An 18,963-nucleotide genomic window follows, 5' to 3' on the forward strand; every position below is an offset into this window, starting at 1 on the left:
TAAGTGAGCACATAAATTAGGAAACTAAAGGAAATATCAAATATATTATGGCCAGAGAAGTTATGGAACTCTTTCTTCTTATTATAATATGCATGGGTTTTAATAAGGAAATTGATATTTGTTAATAAAGAAATGTTTCCTCTCTCTCTCTTCCCCTCTCTTTTATTTTTTGGATAATTCAGTGGCGAATACAGCCCCTGCAATTTTTTAAAATAATTAGATTTTCGAAGCTCTTAGTGGGATCGGAGAATGTTTCCTCTTTATCTCTCTTTCTTAATAAAAAATTATTTCTCTTTTCTCTCTTTTTTTTTGGATAATTTACTGAGAATACAGGGCCATACCATTTTTTCAAATAATTAGATTTTCGAAGCAGTCAATGAGATTTGAGAGCACGACATGCAACTATGGTAATGGGGTGCTACCAATGTAACCCGGCCAGGAATCTTTTCTCTCGATCATGGGAGCCATGAATGAGAAAATTAAAGAAATCTATTGATTCTCTCTGTCTAGCATTAAATAAGTCTTTAAATGAGAATCAAGGAATCTGTATCTAGCATTCAATGGATGCTTCAATGAGAATTAAGGAATCTCTCTCTCTCTCTCTCTGAGTTATTCTCTCTCTCTCTTATTTATGCCCATTGACAAAGATTGGTGTATTCAAGTTAATTTCATTTACTATATCATTATTTATGTTCTAAACGTTAATGGATTACTAACTGTATGAGCAACGTATACCGTAGAATCTAATGGTACATCTTTTTTGGACCAAAGAATCAAATGGTATATCCAATGGCATACATTTGACACAAGAAGCCATTCGATAACGCTCAGCCTCCCGATCTCACATCTGACGGTTAAGAATGACTATAATTTTTCCTTAAATATAAATAGCCTTATTGTTTCATGTCATAAAGATTGTGTACATGACTTTGTATCTGATACTAAAACTTCATAATTAGGTGCTCCATTTTCCTCAAGAAAGTAAAAAAAATTTCTTCACAAACAATACAGTCAATGACACACCCTTGGCTACAAAATTTCTCATCCAACAGCTAGAGCAAATTGTGGCTTATCTCTATAAAACATAAATATTCTTTTGGTATACTTTCCCTTTTGTTGCAACCTTTCTCGAGCCTTATATTGATTTATTTTGTTATGCACTTTCAGTCTAGAAAGAGATACGCATAAGCCAATGTAGCGAGAGAGAGAGAGAGAGAGGTCATCTCAGTTTTAAGTTTCCAATCTTCCATTTTTTTCCTTTTTCTTTGAATATCAAGCGCCGAACCCGAATCTCAAACGCTTGTCTCTCGACATATACATAAATCTCAAACTACCACAACTCATGAATACACATCTAACTGTTTTCCCCCTCGAATTTCTCAACTGGAACATATGGGTGTGTTTTTTCAGCTACTATTGCAACATATACCTTCAGCGAACGGATAAATACTGCACCACATTTATACCAAATTGTCAAATTAAGACCCTCGAAATGGCGTCAGTAAGAAAATGGCAACTGCCATTTTCTGGCAAGATATCAGGACATAAAACAATTTTTCCAGCTGGTTGAGTGGTCAAAATATCTGGAAAAAGAGGCTGGTTGAGCCATCGCCAAATGATCTGAGGTCAGCTGGTTTCACCAGAGCTCTGCATAGAGGACATGTTCTCTCCCTCTCAAACCTGGAATGGGGCGAAAGAAGGTATCAAGTTTTCGGATAAAAGTTTTAAGCTTTTGGAGTCTGGTGCATGCAAACTCTTGGCTCAGAGAGAAATACAAAATAAGTAAATGAGTATCAAGACAGTGATTTGTTAAAATTTCCTTCAAAAATAATGCCTTTGAAATGTGCATTTGAAAAGAGACGCATACGAAGCCTGACCATCCCAGAAAAATTCATCAATGACAAACAGTTTAGGGTACTCTCTCTCTCTCTCTCTCTCTCTCTCTCTCTCTCTCTCTCTCACTCTCTCTCTCGGGGGAGGTAGAGGGAGAAGCAGCTCACCATTCTGATACACAATCTTCACAGAAAATATGTTTGCAACGAAGCAAAATTGGCGCATGCATCTTCTCCTGACAAATGGCACAAAGATCCCCAGCTGCGAGGACCTGCATAATTCAAATTCACAATTCACTTAGCTGCGAGGAACCAGGCAAACTTCAAATGTTAAAGCCTATTAAGCCCAACAAAGATATGGCTCAGATCAGAAGTGAGCAACAATCCCTTAACTATTATGTCTGGTTAATAATGCTTGTAACTCCAAAATCCACTAAGACAAATACTTTAGTATGCGTCTCTCTCTCTCTCTCTCTCTCTCTCTCACACTTTTTATTTACAGGAAGTCATCTTTAACACATTACATAATGCCCATTCAAAAGAAAACATAGCTGGTGATAGATGCCACAAATTTTGTATCTTAACACCACACCGCAATTCACAGAACACTCTTATATATATATATATATATATATACACTGACATACTGATATATTGGTAACTATATATATACTGATATATTGGTAACTTGAATTTTCTTAATGCATAATCATGTATAAAATTTCCTATTAACTCTGATAAGATCATAAATTCGGAGTTGCAAAATTATCTTACAAAACTAACATTGACACAGAATTGTATTATGTATTTCCCCTTGGCTATGGTATCAGCTAAGCTATTTGCTTCCTTCAAGTATGTACAAAAATTGCATCAAGTGCATCAACAATTCACAACACATGAGACTGGAAAAGATGGCTATAGGTATAGATGGCATAGCACACTAGTAACATAATCCTAAAACATTAAACATATATCTAATTGCAGATATCACAAAGATTATCCTCACCTGCTCTGTTGTCGCATAAGACCCATAATGGACTTCTTTGCGTGATAATGCCTTCAATGCAGCAAAGAATGATTGAACCTGGAAGTGACAGAATAATTGAATGAAGTCTCACCGAGTCCCTAATAGAAAATGCAGTATCTCTCTTCGGTCACCCATCCTTCGATATGGAACAAAAGTACCATGGGCAACCACAGTTTGGCCATTGGGAGATCACCATCAATTGATATGGGACACATGTATATACCATGGGCAACCATAGTTTGTCCATTGGGAGATCACCATCAATTAAATAATGGATGGTGATGAAGGGAGAGAGAGAAAGGGGCCCACAAGTGCAATAACATCCAGACCTAGTGGGTCACATTCTCTCCATCACTATTCATCATTTCAAAGGACTACAACATGTTTGCCCTTTTAGAAATGGGTAGCAGCCATCAAATAGAAGACATATTTACGCATATATCCCCCACATTCTCTGTTATTCAAACCCACCCAACCCCAAAAAAAAAAAAAAAATTATGACTTCAGCACCCCCATTTTTTCTTCTTTTTTTTTTTAAGTTCCCAATTCAGTACCACTTCGGATCTTCAAGATCCAAAGTCACAAAGTAATTTATGACTTCAAGATCCGAAGTCATACCCCCATGTACCAGTTTTGCATCTTTCCTTTTCCCAATTTGGGACCACTTCGAAATAAAATGGTTTAGTTACTTCAGATCCAAGTCCAAAGTGGTAGAAATTTGGAAACAAACAAATAAAAAATATATAAAATAAAAAGATAAAAAAATGGTAGGTGCATTAAATTAGAAAAATTAGGGGGCTTTTTTAAATAATGGTAACTGTGAGACATAAGTGTAAATTTCTTTGAATAGAACCTGAACAAAGGAAACAAACTTTAACAGCGTTCACTTACCTTCTCAACAATGGATGTCAGCTTGAAAGTGAGATATAGACCAGTAGTAAGAGAAGAAAAGAGGCTCCCATAATCCTTGTTTAAGAAAAACCGGTACCATACAGGTGTGGGTAGCAAAGCACGGTACAGTAAGAGCACATATTCAACTAGGGTTAGCATTTGGCCCTGTAGACATACGCAATAGTGAACCTTAACATAAAACCATTTCCATTCATTCTAACAAGTACATAATAAATTGATGAACGTTTCATCTCAACCATCAGCCATTGACAATGGACAGCAACTATTACATTCAACAAACACTTTTTATGCCCGCATGAATCATGAAATACTTCCCCTTATTCCAAAATTAGAATCTTTCCATATGTGTGTCTGTAACAAATGGAACGCCAGAAACAATTAGAATCAATGTTATTAAAACCAGATCAGAGGTTGAATCAGTGGGGGCCACCAGTCGAACCAGACCGATTCACTAGTCACAACGGACAAAAAAAAAATTATAAACACGAAAAAAACAAAAGACTAAAAAGTTCAAAAGTAGAAAACTAAAACAAATAGAAAATGATTAAGAACAAAAAAAGGATGAGTATAGTTTCATTGAAGTGTTAGAGAACCAATAATAAAATAGAACAAGTAAATGAAAACAAAAAAAAGAAACCCAACATTATATACAAGAAAATGCACATAATCCACCAAATAAGTAAAATACCTACAACATTACACTACTGAAGTTAAAAAAAAAATTAAATTAAATTGAATGCAAGAAACAACCCATTGCATTGAGTTGACCCGAAAATCCTTTCGGAAAAAGCACTAAAATCCAAATATATTTACTACCTTTTTCTAAACTTATAATAAAAAAATTAAAAAAAATATCAAATGGACATAGTTGGGGCTTGAAATAGGGTGGATTAATAGCAGGAATCCCCTCCAAAAGTTGCCAGAATTTCACCCATGATGTGGGATTTTCCAAGAGAAAGAGAGAGTCGCCAAACTTGCTCTCTCTAGAAAGCAACTTTTAAAACCCAAATCCTCATTAAATGGTAAGAAAGACCAAAATGCACTAAATTTTCAAAACAATAAAAAAATCCCAAAAATGACAAAAAATGAACCAAGATGAAATGGTCATCTTCCAGCATTTTCAACTGCTTTGGTCGAACCAGGCCATCGGTTCACCAAATCAACGGTTCTCCAGATTTGGGACCCCATATCCGACTAGTAGGACCATCGGTTTCCGGTCTGAAGATCTGGTCTTGATCACATTAATTAGAATAACAACAAAACCAATAATATAAAAGAAAGGGAAATCCTCATACCTGCTTGCGATAGTTGCGGCCTCTGCTATTCTTGTAATACATCAGCAGTATACACTTAACAACCATCGCAGCCTGGCGAACCATGGTATCTACCAAAATAAACATACAACCAGGAAATGAAGACGGTGCCTCCTTCAAAAAGGAATGAAAGAATACCACTAACTCTAGTGTAATCAAAAGAAATCCATAACCATATTGGAACCTGACCAAAGAAGATACCCAATAAAAGATTAAACTTTCATAAAGAGGTTCTTTATTTCATACAACCACGAGTGCATTCAAGAGATAAAAAAATTTAAACCATATTATTCGGACTCTTTGTAGATAGCCAATAATAGAAATGTTGAAGGCCTAAATTTTATTGCATGTATGTGTGTACAGATACACACACATACTAGTCCATAGCTTGTGCAAATTAAAATCTAAAAAAATAGACATCATATAAATGTTTCTTCGTTTTCATTAGAGAATAGAAAACTAGGGGATTCGAGATAATTTTGAAAGTATTAAATTATTTTAATGAGTTCATATCACTAGCACTTGACTTATATATGACCTTTTTAATGACTATTTAAGATATAAAAATCTATTGCTGTTAATAATTATTGCATGATGATGGCATGCACACGCGCAAACACGCATCCTAATAAATTTCTATATATAGTATGGATTTTATGCATATGATTATTCTTTTTTACCCCCCTTAAAATATGACTAGATTGGATCAGCAAGTCCTACTTGGCCGATTCTTTGTTATAGTCACATATCTAGGCATTGTAATTTTTCAATCCTATGGTATTCTTGTTCTTTTTTGCCCAAAATATGAGAGGAATACATGGCAAATGGGCCCAATAAATCCGTATTTATTTTAGTTTTATTTTCTTTTCTTTTTTTTTTTCATTTTTCATTAAGTTAGAAAATTATGCACTGAATTCACTAGGGATAGGCGAGCTGTAGTTACTAATTAGAAATGGTACAGATGTGCATATTCACACAAATACCTACTGTAAAGGAAGAATGCTCAGATAAAATTCAAAGGAGGGCTACCAAGCTCATAGCTCAAATGCCCATAAATAAAATTAGCACAGAGCTATTGTTGTTCATTATAGTCCATTCTGGTATGTAAGGCACAATCGTTGGTTCTATTGAAACAGCTTCAACCAACTGTCTTAAAATTGTTGGACTTCAGCTTTCTTGTTTATTGTTGTGCCCTCTGGTGTTTTGTATCATTTTAGGAGGATGCCACGATAAGATTGGACATGAGTGAATTCATGGAGGCTCAGAATGTGAGCAAATTGATAGGATCAACCACTCGATAAGTGGGCTATGGTGAGGGAGCCACTCGCACCGATGCAGTTCGTAGGAAACCTTTCACTGTGATAATTCTCGATTTGATCGAGAAGGCTCGCCCTCAAATATTTTGCATCCAGCTAAAAGTGTTTGTGGATGGCCACCTCACTGATTTTCAGGTATGTCTAACAGAGAAATTTGGTTTTCTGTAGGAATTTGGAGCTTCCATTCATGAACCCAAGTTAATGTTTACTTTTCTATAATTTTATTTTCAAAATTTAATATCATCAAAAAGAGATATGACCTATAATATTTCATTGCTGTAATTAACTTTAATGATGTAAAAAACTAGGTGTACATAAGATATTGTATAAACTGTACAGCCAAATCAATACTATTGTGTGCAAGTGAAGTCTAGATACTCAAACTCAACTTGTATTAAGGTGGAAACATGACCTGCCCTATTCATGGATCTCTCGGTTAGAGGAATAAGAGGATTGAACCATTTCTTCTGACTCTTTTTCAAATTCATAGATCGTATATTGCTTTATAGTTATATGATTCAGAGTATCATTTCCTATTTGATCCCTTGGAGATCTAGGTCCTTTATTTATAGTTCTTGCATTAACCGGTCTGGAATTAGGTGTATCTATATCACAAGCTCATGTTTCTACAATCTCAACATGCATGTGGTCTCATATCAGTTATCTAGGCCACAACTCATGGAAAGGAACTCACTGAGTGTCACCAGGTGGAAGAGAAGCAGAAATAAACTTCAAGGGGTCACATAAATCCTGGTGAAGATTGACGAGATTATTGACCAGTTGGTTGCCTCCTTTTATCATATCTGTAGAGATGCCAATGAGTTCACCGACATTGGCCAAAGAGGGATGTTTTAATAGATGTTCGTCATCAGAACCACTAAGACTGCCCCCTTGATTCTTAGTGCAGTATCCTGGTCCCCACATCAATGGTTTCACACATATTCTCATGTATGACTTACATGGAAGAATTCTTTTTGTCTTTTCTTTTTTTGATAAATAAGGCAGAAAAAATTTCTCATGTTATTGGATAGATGAAAGTCCAATGCACAAACTACACTATCCTCAGAGCAACCCAATGTATATTTAACTTTTCTCCCACCATTCAATAATAGTCATGTAGAAAGTCCAGCACAGTTTCTGTTCTGCTTTATCTCAATCATTAGTTCATTGATATTACCAATTTACTATAGCCCGAGATCAAGTTTTAATTTTAATGATATGGTTCAAGAGAAGCTCGAACAGACATAAAATTTCACATGCAAGAATAGACAAGCTACAGGGCAATCTGTTACCAGAAAAAGAGGATAACTTTTCATTATCTAATTGGAAATGATTTATTTAGGTCAAGTTATCGAAGAACAAATTAAAAACAAAGGAAAAGGCCAAAGTCAAGTCAATACCATTTACAACAATGGTGAATATAGCATGCCAAAATGGGGGTATTGCTTTTGGAGGAAGCATCACAAGTGGGTATAGAAGGTCATCATTTCTGTACCAATAGTAAACCCCCACCACATGAAGTACAAAAATCAGAGTGATACCAACAAGGATGGTAATCCTTCTTTCACCCTGCAGAAACCAAAGAACACTAGTTACACCACATAAGATAGAAGAGCAAGAGAAGCACTTCTAATCCATTCCCTCAAATACCAAGAATTCATAGAAGTCAACCATATCAATCTAGGCCAATGTCAATGAAGGCCAAGGCCTGCCATCACAAAAATTTTAGTTGTACTGCATGATTAACAAAGCCATATAAGCATAACACTGTATGACATTACCTAAACACCATTGGACAAATATGGTTCCACAAAGGAAACAAAAAGTTATAATTCATTTACCTCAAAAAAAAGTTATAATTGAGAGTATTCGATAGGACAAATATGGTGCCAAAAAGCAAATGAAAAGTTATAATTGAGAGTATTTAATACTGTTGCAGCTAATTTGTCAGCGTCAATCACACAAATACGCATGAAATGGCGGTAAAAGAATGTTTGGTGGCTAAAAAAGGTACTCAACATTACAACTCAAGGAAGAAACTATAAAGGAAAGGAAATATCACGGATATGGATCATGGTAGATAATTACAAACAAGTTTTTGTATTTTGAGAATGTTCACCTTGACAATTACAAACAAGTTATGCACTTGATTCACCAAACAGCAAAAAAATACATATATCACTCAAAGGTATGCATCAAACATCATATCGACATTCATTCATCATAAGAATAGTAATCCCTAGAAGAAAAAAGTACGGTTCCAATGTCATATGAAGCTTCTTCTCTGTTTCTGATCACGTTTTTTTTTTTTTTTCATTTTGAAGTTAACTTCTGTTAAGTAGGTTAATGATGGAATTTGAACTCAGACATCATGGTTTGGCCCCCAACGCCATAACAATGGACCCAGCGTTCCAATCCCATTGAAAGTTCAGCTTCATTCTCATAACTATTGCCCTTCTGATAATTCTTGTTTCTGATAAGTAAAATTGATTCCACTATACAATAAGGCTAAAAAATAACAATGGAGTTACATTGACATAAAAAATGTCCAGACATCCCATCCATCCCTAGTAACCCCGGTACGGCTACCTGTGTTACTCTCAACTTTTCCACAGACACAGGGGAATGACATGTCCACGGACCTGCAAAACGTTTTTAGCACATTACAGTCATTGGCGATGTTGTCGCAGTGAACTTATTATTAAAATTAATCCAACCCGTCAATCAGCTCATCCAACACATTAATGCTGCCATTGAGAGTGTTATTTGTACGGCCAGCTGTTTCAAAATGTCACATCGATAAGCTATGACTACAACATGAAAAAAGTGTATTAGAAAATCAGTTCGGTTTTATGCGAGGGAGGTCCACAAAAGAGGCAATTGATTTAGAGAAAGCATACAATACCATATCTAGAGAGTTAATTTGGTGGGTGATGAAAAAGAAAGGATTCTCATAAGATATATTGACATGGCGAAAGATATGTTTGAGGGGCAGAAACTAGTGTGAGGACAACTAGTAGAGAGACAAGCAGTAGGCCTTCATTAGGGGTCAACATTGAGCCCATATCTCTTTGTTTGGTTATGAACGAGATAACTAGGCATCTGAAGTATAAGGTACCATGGTGTATGTCGTTTGCAGATGACATCGCTTTCATTGATGAGACCAACAACGGTGTCAACATGAAGTTCGAACTTTGGATGGATGCTCTAGAATCAATATATTTTAAAATTAGTTCGACTAAGACAAAATGTATGAAATGCAAGTTTAATAATAATAGGAGTAGAAATGAGCAATTAGTTAAGATTGATGGCCAAGAAGCATCTAAAAAGGATTACTTTCAATATCTTGGGTCAATAATCCATGAGAATGGAGGAGCTGATGAAGATGTAACACACAGAATTAGAGATAGGTGGACAAAGTGGAGATGTGCTTCAGGAGTTTTATGTGATCCTCACATACTAATGAAACTGAAAGCGAAGTTACATAGGACGGCTATCGGACCAGCCATGCTTTAACGGATGGAATGTTGGGCAGTCAAAAAACAACATATTCATAGGCTGAATATTGCTTAGATGGGGATGTTGAGATGGATGAGTGGAAAGACAAGAAAACACATTCAAAAAACTTAGGGGGGAGCGCTCCAATAGGCGATAAGATGAGAGATCCAACAAGCAATAAGAGGAGGGAAACTAGACTTAGGTGGTCTGGCCATGTAGAGCATCGATCTAGAATAGCACTGATTAGCGCAATGATGATTTGGTTCAAGTAGAAGGTGCCAAAAGGGTAAGAAGAAGGCCCAAAAGGAATTGATAGAAGTAATGAGAAGAGATATAGTAACCTATGGCTTGACTGAGGGTATGGCCCTTAACAGAGCAGAATGGTAGAATAGTATTTGTGCATGCAACCTCGAATAGTTGGACTAAGATGATGATGATCATTTTAGATATCAATATGATAATATATTTATATCAATTTTTTAAGTTTATCACATATCATACCATTGTGTTATATTTAGGAAAAATTATAGATACCCCCACCCGCAAAATCAATTTTCTAGACATCCTAACCCCCAATACTTTTTGCATCACACCCTAAACCCCATAACTATTTTTCCTTGTATTTACCCACCCAATCAAAACGTCAATAAAATTTAGACAAAACTATCATTTTCCTCACTCTTCCCCAATACCCTTTTCAAGTCACATGGCCATCTCTCTTAACTTCTCTCTACCTCTCTCTTTGCTCACCCTGTCTCCCTTTCTCTCTTTGCTCACCCTCTCTCCCTTTCTCTCTCTACCCACCCTCTCTCTCACTTTCTCTCTCTACCCTCCCTCTCTCTCTATCTTTCTCTCTATATATATTTAAATATATATATATATATATTTAAAATATATATATATATATATTAAACTAAAAGTATTCATTTGTTACTAAAAATGAATTTATAAATAAATGTTTATCAATTGTGATAGAATGATAGTATAGTAGGCTCTCATAAACGCATGTTATACAAATTTCCAAAACAAAAGAGTATAGCATTTATTGTTTCTTTTGCCACCTCATGTGGCAATAAATGCTATATTCTTTTGTTTAGGAAATTTGTATAATATGCTCTTATGAGAGCATACTATACTATCATGCTATCACAATTGATAAGCATTTTTTAGATCAAATATTTATAAATTCATTTTTAGTTACAAATGAATACTTTTGGTTTAAAAAATAAATTTTTAATTTTTAAAAACAATATACATGTACTTTTCAATAGAAATAAAATATACCTAAGAGAAGACAAATAGTTTTATGTGAATTGATAGAGAGAGGACGTGTAGAGAGAGAATGGGAGATACATAGAGGGTCGGTAGAGAGAAACAAGGAGGGTAGAGAGAAAAAGTGAGAGAGAAGATGAATAGAGAGAGAGAAAGGGAGAGAGCATGGGCAAAGAGAGAGAGAGAGAGGTAGAGAGAGAAATTGAGACTTGAGAGAGAGAGAGAGGACGAGTAGAGAGAGAAAGTGTTGCCACGTGACTTTTTTTTTGGGATAATTATATTACCACTTGACTTGAAACGGGTATAGGGGAAAAGTGAGGAAAATGGCAGTTTTGTCTAAATTTTATTGACTTTTTGACTGGGGGGTAAATATAAGAAAAAATATTGTTGGGGTTTGGGGTGTGATACAAAAAGTATTCGGGAGTAAGATGTCTAGAAAGTTGATTTTGGGGGGGTATCTATAATTTTCCCCCTTATATTTATCCGTTTTATATTCAAATAATCAAAGCATTTAAAAAAGATACCAAATATATACATACATGCATTCATAAATACATAGATACATATATAGAAGCATTATAAATAGAGTGTTTGTATAGATTTGTGTATGTATAACAGTATATCATTCAACGACATAAAAACCTACGAAGGGTAATACAGCCACAATGAACTATCACGTACAAAAGATATGCTTTAAGCTCAATGCGTATTCACCAAACCTGTTGTTGAACCCGTCAAGAAGATGATCCCCACCGTCCAAATGGTGGAGTTTTCCACTAGTTGGAGAGTGACAATCATCCTGCCAAATGGTCCAACAACAAGTTGGGCGAAAGTCCAAAATTTTTGCATGAGCCATCACCCCCATATGATTATTTCCCATATCACTAATAATAGCATATTATCGTTTTCAAAATGAATACCATTCAGGAGAACTTTGGTGTAGCTTCAGTAGGCAATAAGATGAGAGAAAGTAGACTTAAGTGGGCTACACATGTGGAGTGCAGATATTAAGAGGTGCGAGTTAGTTCAAGTGGAAGGCTCAAAAAGGGCAAGGGGTAGGCACAAAAGCACATGGTTGGAAGTAGTGAAGAAAATATGAGCACTTATAGCCTCACAGATGATATGGCACTTGATAGAGCAGAATGGCAGACCACGGTTCGTGTAGCCGACCCCAATTAGATGGGAAAAGGCTCTGATAATGATGATGATGATATTATATGTATGTTTATACTAAGTTTCTTAGATTGTAGTGCAGCTGTGATGGCAAATTTTTGTTATGTACTCTATAAACCATAGATGCGACAGCCATTTGCTTGGATTTCTTTTGTCAATTTAGTTGTCTACTTAGAAAACAAAGAAAAACCCAATCACAACAACAGTCAGTGAACTTTCACAAAAGAGTCAATAAGCAATAAGCAGCAACTAGTCAGAAAACAGCTTTAACAGCCATCGCAGTTCGAACAACCTATTTTATCAAAATCCATGTAGAAACACCTTGTAAAATGAACAATGTCAACTTCACCATAACATATTCCAAGATATATTATAAACAACGATCGATGTTTTTACTTTTTCGGCATAGAGGGACTTTGAACAAACACTTCCCATGCTAAAACAACTGTTGTTTTTTCTTTTTTTACTATTCAAGACAATTTTGGCAACCATTCCCAGATACAAACCGTTATTTGTACATAGAACTCGGCAAAGATTATCTTTGAAAAATGAGGAGATCTAAAATATATCAAAGTAAACAACATTATACCGTGATAGTCATAGAAAAATAATGCACACAAGCAAGATGGAGAAGAGGGATGAGAACACAACAGCGTAAAGGAAAATTCACCTTTAGAGCTGTCTGCTTTCGAAGAATGTCATTCGACTTTATCATTACCGCAGCAATCCAAAATGTGACAAAGAAACCTGCAAGTCCTCCAGAAAAGTAACACATCACTACTTTGTAAAAATTTGATCACAAATGTGTTGTTCTATAAGTTCAAGATCATCCTCCATAGCGAAATTAAAGTCAGGAAAAGCACTAGCACCCCAAGATGCATTGCAATGTTCTGCATATAATCCCTGTTAAAGCATGTCTAGAGAAACTAGAGAATATGTTGTGTACTCACAAAAGCAAACTGGTCTCAATCAATCAAACAAAAACTTTAACATAAAAAGTCTATCGATTGTCTCTCTGACCAAGGGACTAAATAAGATAAAAGATACTAATAAAGCAAAGCAACTAAGACAAGAAACCACATGCGCAATATGCAAAAGCAATATGGCACGCCTTTTGACTCAGCAGGTCAATATGCTATAGCAATTCCAAAAAAAGCCTAAGAAGGGCCAAGAGAAACATAAGTTCCAAACTGAAAGACTGAAACAAACTATAAATTAGTAAATATTTGACGAATTAGAAGCACTTTAAAAGTTCACATCTTGCTTATGGGGGACAGGGTTGATACCCAGCAATTTGATGAGGAAGATCAACATATACTCAGCATTAATAGAAAGTAACATAAATTTATGAAGTGGACAGGGAGAAGTGTAAAAAGAAGCAAGGATAAAGCGAGTCGAATGGTTGCCAATGCTCTTGGGGAGTCAAGGCTGGATGACAAGTGCAAGGAGTGGTTAATGAGGTGGAATGTAAGATAAGGTGGACTCCCTCCAAGAGCTTGTTGAGAAATCTCCATGGACAATTGAGCAAAATCAAAGATCATGTTTTTTAAGAATTGCCTGTCACTGAATCTTTTGATTACTGTTTCTCAATTCCTAACCAATTACTCCAATGGAAGTGTGATAAAAAGACCAACAACAAGGCATACCTTGCAAATGAAACAACAACAACAACAACAAAAGTGGCAAGTAACAACAACAACAAAAGTGGCAAGTAACAACAACAACAAAAGTGGCAAGTAACAGCAACAACAACAACAACAACAACAAAAGCGGCAAGTAGAGGATAAAGAAAAAAAGATAACCCAACAATGGAGATTACCTTGCAAATGTTGTCGAATAAAAACCACCAACAAAAGCAAAGAGAATGGCAAAATCTGCTCGATCCATTTCGCCAGCTGCTGTATATCATACCTCTGATATGAAGACTCTCTCCCATTCCCACCCCCAACACCACTACCCACCTCCTCTGAAGGATTTGAAGCTCCTGAATCAATACCTGAAACCAGAGGAGCAGAAGAAGAGGAAGAAGAAGACGCCCCTTCGCCTTCTCCGTGGGCACCAATATTTGGCCCTGATATTCCAGCAATTGGGTCACTGGAAAAACCCCTGGCTTCACCAGAATCTGCCGACCCTGACCTCAAATGCTCTTGTTCTCCTGCCCCAATTATACGAATTGAGACCTCAGCCCCACTTGAATCCTCTGATCGCGAAATTATTCCAGCCAAATTTTCCCCAGATTCTTGATGGCTTTGCCTTCCTCGCAAAATCCCCGAATACTCTAGTAGGGCAGATAATGGAGACTGGATTAAATTTGAAGCAGAAAAATTCATGCCATATCTTCTTGTATTTGTGTTTCCCCGAAGGTTTTCTGTACCAGTACCAGACGTCTCCATGGAAAAAGAATCACAAATTTGTAACCCTAAAATGACAGTCCTGGACCTAATCTGAAACCCTGAGATAGATTTTGAAACCCTATAATTGGACACCAACCTTGCTGTCAATAATTAAGACCTAATATGGCTATCAGAGACTCGGACTGAAAAAAATTAACCCTTAATTTGAGGATTTAGACCCCCAGTTGAGGATTTCAAAAGAAGTTTAGTATTGGACACCATCCAAGGCTTGATGTTAACAAGAGGTTCAAGGTTGACCTAGAAATGAGGGGGAAAACTATAAAATTACAGACTTATCAGAGATGAGCCATCAAAGGCACGAAACCGAAACCAAATTTGAAGGTTTTCTACAAAGGGAAAGCTAGAAAGAGAAAACCATGTAAGAGATTTACCTTATCAAATAAGAGCGAGAGGAAACGCAGAGAGATCTGATTTCGAAGATTCATCAATTGGAACAATTAAACCCACATTCGATGATCGTTACAGAGAAGGAAAAGGAGAAAAGATGAGAGCGAAAGGGTTTAGAGTCCCAAAAAGAGGACAAAAGTATCTCCAGAGATTTATTGGAGCTGAGGCATCATGAGGTGGAATTTGGGTTAGGTGAGAGAGACACGATAGAGAAAAATAATAAGAAAAGGAGGGAGAAAAAACATAAATGATGAGAGATAGAGAAATGGGGAGAGGGAAGAGTGAGAAAGTATAAGTGGAGAGAGAGGGATAGGGAAATGATAAGATATGAGAAGCTAGAGAGAGAAAGGACAGAGAAATACAGAGGAGAGAGAGAAAAAAGATACCATAGAGACAAAAGTGGGCAGAGAGAGAAGGATGAGAGAAAGAGGAGAGCGGGAAGAGAGAGAAAGAGGAGAGAGAATGTTGTCTGATTTCTCTGTCTTCCACGGTTTCTCTGACCTTTCCCATGTAAGAACGATTAAATATGATTACAGTTTAAAAGAAAAGGTCACGCATACTGTGCTCCCCAGGGAGCAACGTGTATTTCTACTCTCTCGGTAGGTGACCAGCTTTGGAGGATTTTTTTTCGAGGAAAAGGTTTATATGAGTGCGCGGCTCTAAACAATCAAATTAGGGGACATTTCAAAAATTCATTTGAAGAGCTTGTTTTGATGCTCGAATATCTTCAAATTAATCATCTCGACCTCAATATGCATGAGATGAGAAAAAATAGATTTCAAGATTGGAAATAGTGCATCTTGTAGTGAATTTTTTTACCACCAATTTTTAAGGTTTTCGAGTTTTTATAGATCTGCTCAATTCACGCCAGTTTTTAAACTTTAAATTTTATAATTAATGATGAAAATATATTTTTAAGCTATTATAAAGGTTTTCGGTAATGAAACTACATTTCTCGACACAATTTAAAGATGCACTTTATTTCGATTGTTTAGAAGCTTGGCACTATACAAACGATACCCGTTTTTCAATGTCAAACTTTTTTGTCACTTAAGAATTATTAGATAATGATTCTCAAAAAAAATAAAAAATTCAGTTTTTAGTACTTGAATCTCACCATCTAAAAAATTAGATAGTCTCTATTTAATCTTGATATATCATTTTTTTAAGTGCACGGAAGATAAGCATATATGCTATGCTCCCTTAATAGCATAGTTTATTTCTATTCCCTCCGTAAAAACATTTAGGACGGTTGTTTTAATGCGAAATTTTGGTAATCCTATAAGTATTACTAAATGATTATTTTATATAAAAATTAAAATTAAATTTTTCTAACACTTAGATCTCACCATCTAAAAGTTTGACAATTTCAAGTGCATAAAAAGTACAATTAGGATAATATTTTATTAAGATTAATCTATGATGTCATTTCAACACCAAAATTTAAGGTCCTTAAACTAATTCTAAATGAAATTTTATCATAGTGAATAAAAGGACATTTTACTCCCGCGTCAATGGAATATCTTTTAGCTTAAGAAAAACTTTTAAAGGTCTCTAACTCATTATCACAATAGCCCCTGAATTTGTTGTTTGTATACTTTAAAATGATGGGGTATTGTTTGTATACTTTAAAATGATGGGGAATGATGCAAAAGTCCACGTACAAGTTGGATATTAAGCAAAATTACAACAATTATGTATTTCATGTTTAAGTCCTAATATTTTTAAAAATGATAAATTCAAATAAGGCTTAAGCCTTACTAAAAAAAAGAAAAAATAAATAAAAAAGACTAAAGTCTTAACGATAGTTATAGCTCTAGTGTCAAATAAACTTCAAATTAACCATCTCGACGTGAGGAAAAAAAAATTAAGCTTAAAAATAGTGTATTATGTAATGTATTATCTAAGCTATTTATTTTTTAGTGTCACGGATTCACTAGATCTATACTATTTTTAGAGCTTCGAAAATGTGGAAATACATTTCTGGACCATCATAGGGGTTCTCATGTTCCATTAAAGTTTTAAAGCGAGGCTTTACTTTTCTCCATTAGACCTATGCTTCATACACACTTCATCCTTTTATAACTTTTTAGTTTTCATAATTTTCTCCAAGTTCATAACTCTAAGGTTTGAACCACTTGTTCTTTAAGTAAAAATAAGTTCAAAAGTTAGACAATGTGGACTCTTGTTTTGGGTCAAACTTTGGGGTTTGGAAGTGGCTATGCACAAATTTTACTTACATAGAGGAAAAGTATGCAACGAAATAATTTATCTTTGATGTAAGGTAGTTACAATTAGTCTTGACTATTAAATGTAAAATTAGATAGTTGCTTTTATTCTATTAACTAGGCTCAAACTTCAAAATAAAATTTTTCGAATTTTGTGACATACCCAAACTATTAAATTTCATATCGGATGACAGTAAGTAATTGTGACCTTCTTGTATCAAAAGTAAATGGCCACATCTTAGACAATCCCTTAATAAAACAGGTGAGTTATGATCCAACACTAGCACTTAGTTTTTTATTTTGGAAAAATGGTGGATTCATAATTCAAATTTTTGTGCTCATTGTTATATTTTTGTGGTGAAGTGGTAAATTTTGAACTTCATATTTTTAAAATTGAACTTCATATTTCAAACACAACATAAATTTGTTGAAAACGGAAGTTTTGGAATCGCAAAAATGGGTATAAAATTTGTATTTATGGACTAATTTTTCACACAAAAGATAAAACAAAAAAAAAAAAAATTAGGTATGGAACATGAAGTTCCAAATTGGGAGAAAACTGAAAAATACTAAAATAATAAAAAAAATTGAGACTTCGGTAAGAGTATAAAATAGGGGGATTTTTTTTTTCTAATATATCAAAAATATGTTGAGAATTTTCATAATTTTCCCTTAATTTAATCAAAACAACTCTAAGAGGTTCTAAACTATAGTAAAAGAGTTTATATAAGGTGTCAACCTTATGCAAAGTAAGGAGCGTCTAAAAATCCATTAAATTATTGCTCATGTAATGGAAAATCCTAACTTTGACATCTCAGCCTTATGGAAAAAAAAAAAAAAAATCATGAAAATATTACATCTTTTAACATGTTATAGGAACCGTTTATTTTCAAGATTTATAGATCTCCACGATCGGACTTATGTGAGCTAGCCATGTGTGCCGCCATCCTAGCACAACATGTGTCAAGAGATGCAAGTTAGGTCGAGCGGAATGATTGAAAAGGGCAAAGGATAGGCCCAAACGGACGTGGTTAGAAAGATTCCGAAAAGATATGGAGACTTGTAGCCTCACTGAGGGTATGACATTTAATATAGTAGAATGGCATATCAGGATTCATATAACCGACCCCAATTAATTAGAAAAAAAGCTACGATGATAATAAATCTTCACAATCTATACACGTTTGAAAGCTTTTAATTTCATATTTAGCCACGACAAAATATTTAAAGATGTGTATGACTTTGATTACTCGAAGTTGATACCTTGTATAATTCACACCTCTTTGTATGCTCGTTATAATTCTCTCTAATTTCATGACAATTTGTCAGTCGCAAATTCTCTCTCCATGCATTGCGAATAAGACCAAAACTCTCACTTTTGCTCCCGTATTTTCAGTGCTATTGATGATTTCATGACAAGTTATTTCTTTAAAACTTCCATTAAAGAATCTTGCTTTTGTTTCTAGGATAAAGTTATAGCTTGGTTTATACTAGCTTCTTAGGTTAAAGATATGGGGATGAGAGGGCTGAAGCTCTATTGAAATTCTAGGTTTGAGAATTTGGGGTTGAAGGAGCTGAAGCTCTATGAGAA

General features: G+C 35.1%; 1 protein-coding gene across 3 annotated transcripts; it reads right to left on the reverse strand.

The window, feature by feature from the left end:
• Positions 1-1,228: 1,228 nt before the first annotated feature.
• On the reverse strand, positions 1,229-15,642 carry LOC18432421 (RING/U-box superfamily protein). 3 transcript variants are annotated; one of them, XR_016060890.1, is made up of 9 exons: positions 15,129-15,642; positions 14,163-14,815; positions 13,014-13,090; positions 7,801-7,969; positions 5,067-5,268; positions 3,751-3,915; positions 2,839-2,916; positions 2,001-2,104; positions 1,229-1,680 (listed from the first exon to the last, which is right to left on the reverse strand). XR_016060890.1 is itself a non-coding variant. In XM_088874050.1 (9 exons), the coding sequence occupies exons 3-9, from the start codon at positions 13,056-13,058 to the stop codon at positions 1,575-1,577; spliced, it is 756 nt and encodes a 251-aa protein (XP_088730176.1). In that variant the 5' UTR covers positions 13,059-13,090; positions 14,163-14,621; positions 15,129-15,642; the 3' UTR covers positions 1,229-1,574. The 3 variants fall into 3 exon arrangements, 2 of the variants coding, with proteins under 2 accessions (XP_088730176.1, XP_088730175.1); XM_088874050.1 differs by having other exon boundaries at positions 5,067-5,155; positions 14,163-14,621; XM_088874049.1 differs by having other exon boundaries at positions 5,067-5,155.
• Between the last annotated feature and the right edge of the window lie 3,321 nt (positions 15,643-18,963).

Source organism: Amborella trichopoda, chromosome 8 (genome assembly GCF_054954075.1).
Source record: "Amborella trichopoda isolate Santa Cruz 75 chromosome 8, AtrichopodaSantaCruz75HAP2 v2.0, whole genome shotgun sequence".
NCBI lineage: Eukaryota > Viridiplantae > Streptophyta > Magnoliopsida > Amborellales > Amborellaceae > Amborella > Amborella trichopoda.

Bases quoted from the DNA above. Each gene is read 5' to 3' on its own strand.
- LOC18432421 (XM_088874049.1), bottom strand. From the start codon at position 14,736: ATGGAGACGTCTGGTACTGGTACAGAAAACCTTCGGGGAAACACAAAT. The intron at 7,970-13,013 runs GTGAATTTTCCT...TGGTTTCTGCAG, and splicing joins GAAAGCAGACAGCTCTAAAG to GGTGAAAGAAGGATTACCAT. The intron at 2,105-2,838 runs GTGAGGATAATC...TGAATTATGCAG, and splicing joins CTTATGCGACAACAGAGCAG to GTCCTCGCAGCTGGGGATCT.